Here is a 5,309-nt window from a genome sequence, read left to right as displayed (position 1 = left end):
AGTAGCCCAGAGCCTAAGAAATAAGAAGTTAAGATTATCAAGTTATAATTGCGATTAATTTCAATAGTAATAATAATATAACAAATTAACAACTAGCGCAAATTTTATAATCGGCACCCACCACCAAGGCCTTGCAATTTGCCAATTTGATATTGACTTCTCCATTTATTTTTTCTGAAATAATCTTGACATTCCTCGAGATTCTTCTAAATGTAAAAAAAAAAAAAAAAAAAAAAGAAAGAAGAAGAAGCAGAGCCCAATAATCATACGCAAAACCGAAAATACCAATATTTTAATTTAAGTATTAATAATAAAGAAAAGCAAAATATTCCTCTCGCAAGTCCCATAACTTACACGTGTCGACACCCTATAGGTTCACAAAACCCAGAAAAGGTTAACGTCACATCAAGAACGAAATATCGTACGCACGATATCTCGGGAGAGGACTCAACTCATTTGGACCCGCTCACATCACTTATCTCGCAAAATCGCGTCTCTCAATTTCTCGATATAATCGTCACATATCAAATCAAGTGGGTCCAGCTAACTTTCTATCATCATCACCGCTCTCGAAAATTCCAACTTCAAAGTACAAACGCCAAATGACAACTATATCCTCGCACCCCCATCAAATTTACTTCGCATTCCCAGAATCCGATCCTCTCAATCCTCAATCTCGTTCCCCGAATTCAGAACATTTGAAAAAACAATCGAGAATAAAAACCCAAACATAAAGAGAAAAATCAAGCACATAATAATCACAATCACAATAATTATAAATTTCCAATCCAAGCTATTGAAAAAAAACATAAAATATAATTTAAAAAATAAAAATGATCAAAGCTTGATCTAACACAGAAGATCACAGAGAAAGGCTTCATCCTCTCCGGTTTAACAAACCACTCAGCATAAAACCCACTTGCGCTGAGTTTTTGTTTTTTTTTTCCTCTGAGAAAGAGAAACACGAATAATTAATCTAGCCACGCGAACACGAAACGACGATCGACGCCTGCGTTTCGTGATGTTGTCTTTTCCAATTTTCTCCTTAGCGATCTCTTCCGTCGATTTCGTGGAAACGAGGGGCAATTCGGGAAATTCCATCAGACCTTAACGATCTTCGCGGCTTTAACCACCGGATTCTCTCTAGCGATGGCTTCCCTTCCCGCGGCTTTGTAATCGTAGGTGCAGTCATGGCGATCTGAGTACCGGTGCTCTGCGCAGAAAAGCTCGCCGCACCGGCACCGGAATCCGGTGAGACCAACTCTCCTACGGCAACCGGAGCACCGATTCACGACACGCTTCGCCTCGGACGACGTCGTTTCACCCCGATCCGTTCCCGAATTAGCCTCTCGCGGATTCTCCTCGTCGTTCGACGGGTGAGATCTCTTCGGCGAACGAGTTGACGTGGCAGATCTGGCTGTTGCGGTGGCTTTCTCATCGGAGAATCTAGAAGGCTGCTGCGAGATCGGCGTTGTTGTTGTAGTAGTTGTGGTAGCGGCGGCGGCGGTGGTGGTGGCGTTGAAGCAGTTCTGGCACATGTTGTTCGTGGCTGGGTTACCTGTTAAGCCACAATTATTGACGCAAGGGGTAATGGTTTCTGGAACCTTGAACTCCGTTTCTTCTTTCTCTGTTTTCTGAGCCATATTTTTTTCTTTTCTGTTTTCTTTTGGTTCGTGTTATGAGCTTATGGCCCTTTCGAGTTGAAGAAAGAAGAAAAAGAGGGGAAAGAAAAAGAAGGTTTGGTTTGTGTTTTGTTTTTAACGTTTGGGAGTTGCGAAGAGAAAACGGAAAAGTGGGGGAAATGGAGGAATTGGGGGTTGTTGAGAGGTTGGAGGATGAAGAAGAGATTGGGAAGAAAGAGAAAAAGCGGAATGGGTGGATTTGTAAGGAGATGGGGTTGTGAGGTTGGTAATGGAAATAGAATATGGACCTCAGAGAGACGCGTATCAAACATTTGCATCTCAATCTAGAAATTACTCATTTGCCCATACCCCTTTTTGAATTCTTTATTTTGTTTTTGTAATTTGTGTTGCCTTTCTTCTTTCTTTACTTTTCTTGTCCCCACTCCCCACCACCTCCACTGGCTTCTTGTTGCCTTCTTCTTTCTCTTTTGACGTGTTCCTCTCATTATTTTACTTTATTTATTGTTGTAACCTTGCCCTTTCAATTACTAATGTTGGTGGAGATGCTCTTCAAGTTGAGTTTGTAAAAATCAACAAGGGCAAATTAATAATTATCAAACTGATTATATTAAGGTAAAAATTTAGAAATTTTACGTAAAGTTGATAAATAAAAACGGTTAAATAATTTAACTAAAATTTTATCTAACGATTTTTAATTATCAACTTCACATGAAGTTGACTACACTTAAATTTTCACTTTATATTATATATAATGAGTACGATTTTCTTTCATTTTAATATTCAAAGAAAATGATCTGTGTTGTGTTCATAAAGAACCATTATCTTTTTTTTAAATTAATGTGTTAAAAATAAGTAATATTTTGTGTAAATAAAAGAATATTGTATATAATCTCAAAGGACATTGTCGTAATTTAACCAGACAACTATTATAAATATAGTTATTTAGTAAAGTTTACCTTGGGTTCCATGAACAGATTTTGAGTCTCATCGGCTGATGAATTTTTTTTTTTTTTTTTTTGGTGTCTTCGGCTGATGAATGATAATTGATAAGTTATATAACTTAAATATTCTTATAATATTCATATCTAATGATGCCTTTTGCGCATGTTATTCTTGTTTAAAATAACCATAATTCTGTTTAGGCGCTTCGGATATTTGTTCGTTAGGAAGCAACAATTAATTCTTAATTTTGGATTTACTTTTTGGTGGATAAAAAATTGGATATAAAATCGATTATATACATATTGTTTTTCAAAATATTGAACCAAAAAAAATTGTTTAAACAGAATATTTAAAACAAAATGGTTTTTGATGAAGAGAAAGCAAAATGATTTTTAGATAAAAAAAACCTGATATAATGTTTTATATACTAACTTCACACTAAACCTGTCTTGCTCTAATCTTTGAAGGGTTTTGACTATTATTATTACGGTTCAACTAGGTATCCTTTAAAAATCGTACAACATTTAGCTTTTTATTACAATAATTAAAAAAAAGGATTATTCTCTACATACAAGTCATTTACACATACAAGTCTATACAAGTCATTTATATTGTATTGTTTAAGAATTTTTTATGTATGTGTATTGATAAGTTCTATATAATTCAAAACTCTTCCTCTTCTTCCTTGCATTATAAAAGTGAATTTTATTGAATTAGGGTTAACTTGTATAAACTTGTATATCAAAAAGACTTGTATGTGTAGTGGGTCTCTAAAAAAAATTAAAACAAACACAACTAAAAATTATAAATAGATTTATTGTCTTTTTAAAATTAAATACACATTCAAAATACAATCTAAAAAAACTGAAATTTAAAATTTAAATTTTAAATTTTTGTTTCAGATTTAATATATTTAATTATTAATATATTATAATTTAAATACATATCTAAAAATCAAATTATTCAAAATTCAAAATTTTGATTTTAAAAATATAAAATAAACCTTAAACTATCAAATTATTAATTAAACTCGTACAAAACACTCAAAAAAGCAGAGAAGTCACGTTTGCGCCATGTCGAAAATTCAGAGGCGCACATGGAAAACTCAGAGGTGCACATCGAGAAGTCATCCTCCACTGTCGTTCATCCTCTTCCGCGCTCATTCTCAACGCTGTCTTCCTCCTTTTCGGAGCTCATTTACAACGCTGTCTTTTTAATGTTTAAATTTAAATTTTAGATTTATGATTTTGGATGTGTTTTAAAAATATTTTCTGTATAACATCATAATTTTAGATGTGTTACAATTATTTTTTAATGTTTAAATTTAGATTTTAGATTTATGATTTTGGATGTGTTTCAAAAATATTTTCTGTATAACTTCATAATTTTAGATGTGTTATAATTATTTTTTAATGTTTAAATTTAGATTTTAGATTTATGATTTTATATTTTTTGTATAACTTCATAATTTTAGATGTGTTACAATTATTTTTTAATGTTTAAATTTAAATTCTAGATTTATGATTTTGGATGTGTTTTAAAAATATTTTTTGTATAACTTAATATTTTAGATGTGTTACAATTGAAAAAGAAACTACAATTGAAAATATTTTAGTTTATGTATATAATTATATTCGACCATTCATAATTGTATTATTAACATTTGTATTGTATTATTAAAGTTGACTGATTTTAGATGTGTTTTAAAAATATTTTGTATAAAATATCATACTATCATATGTATTATAATCGAAAAATAACAACACAATTTTAAATTAATTGTTGATTATATACTTTATTTGCAACAACTTTATTAATAAAATTAAATAAGATCAACCTTGTTTCAATTAAATCAGCAGAGTGTTTTTATGTTTAAATTAAAATATAATTAAAAATATTGAACATGATATTTCTTAACAAATTAGATAAACACATGTGTGAAAAATAATGATACCTTTTTACGAATGCAAAATGAGAGAGTGCTTCAGCTGGAAGGTGGTGATGGTCTTCACCAATAAAGACGAGATGGAGAATTCAGCTGGCAGCGTCCTTTTTGGTTTGGGATTCACTAATGCGTGTGAATATCCTGTAGAATAAGGAATTTAAAAAACTGTATCTGTTACGTGAAGTTACGAAAGTAAAGCAAAGTCACCGTAACCACTGTGAATTTTAAAATTTAAATTTAAATTAAAATCTAATTATAGATATGTATCTACAAAATAGGAACATATTACACTAAAAAAATAATTAAATATTATTTAAATCTGATTAAAGGCTGATTAAAGGCTGATTAATATTGTACAACTAGCATTTCTCTTATTATTATTATTATGAAAATACAAATACAAGGCACGGTACAAGAATTTTCTTAGATGAATGGGGCAAACCGAACCAATAGATTTTTCGAAGAAACGGTGGTGTGTATAGTTGTGTTATTTGTTAACATTGAGTAGCACTTTTTTCCACTCTCATTTTTAAATTTTTGTTGCCTTGGAGTAACGTGATCGCTTGACGATGGGAACAATGTTGGTGAGGAACAAGGAAACCTAGCTAACTTCACATCAAAGTGATCCTGTTACTTGCAGGTTGGCAATGGCGGCAAATTCGCAATCATACACAAATTTAATATTTTGTTTATCTATTATCTCACTCATCTTTCGTAACCCAATGCAATTTTAGGTAGAGAGCCCTATTTTGGGCACGAGATCTGGACCAAAAGTTATA

General features: G+C 31.7%; 1 protein-coding gene across 1 annotated transcript; it reads right to left on the bottom strand.

Moving 5' to 3' along the window:
- Window positions 1–755: 755 nt before the first annotated feature.
- On the bottom strand, window positions 756–2,911 carry LOC112769229 (zinc finger A20 and AN1 domain-containing stress-associated protein 5). The gene has a single exon (XM_025813685.3). It carries the CDS (start codon window positions 1,641–1,643, stop codon window positions 1,101–1,103), a length of 543 nt encoding a protein of 180 aa, XP_025669470.1. The 5' UTR covers window positions 1,644–2,911; the 3' UTR covers window positions 756–1,100.
- Between the last annotated feature and the right edge of the window lie 2,398 nt (window positions 2,912–5,309).

The sequence above is a fragment of the Arachis hypogaea genome, chromosome 18 (genome assembly GCF_003086295.3).
Source record: "Arachis hypogaea cultivar Tifrunner chromosome 18, arahy.Tifrunner.gnm2.J5K5, whole genome shotgun sequence".
Taxonomy (NCBI): Eukaryota; Viridiplantae; Streptophyta; class Magnoliopsida; order Fabales; family Fabaceae; genus Arachis; species Arachis hypogaea.
This window is presented reverse-complemented; position numbering and strand designations above follow the sequence as displayed.

What these genes read in the sequence shown, in the direction of transcription:
- LOC112769229 (XM_025813685.3), bottom strand. Translation starts at nt 1,643, where the DNA reads ATGGCTCAGAAAACAGAGAAAGAAGAAACGGAGTTCAAGGTTCCAGAA.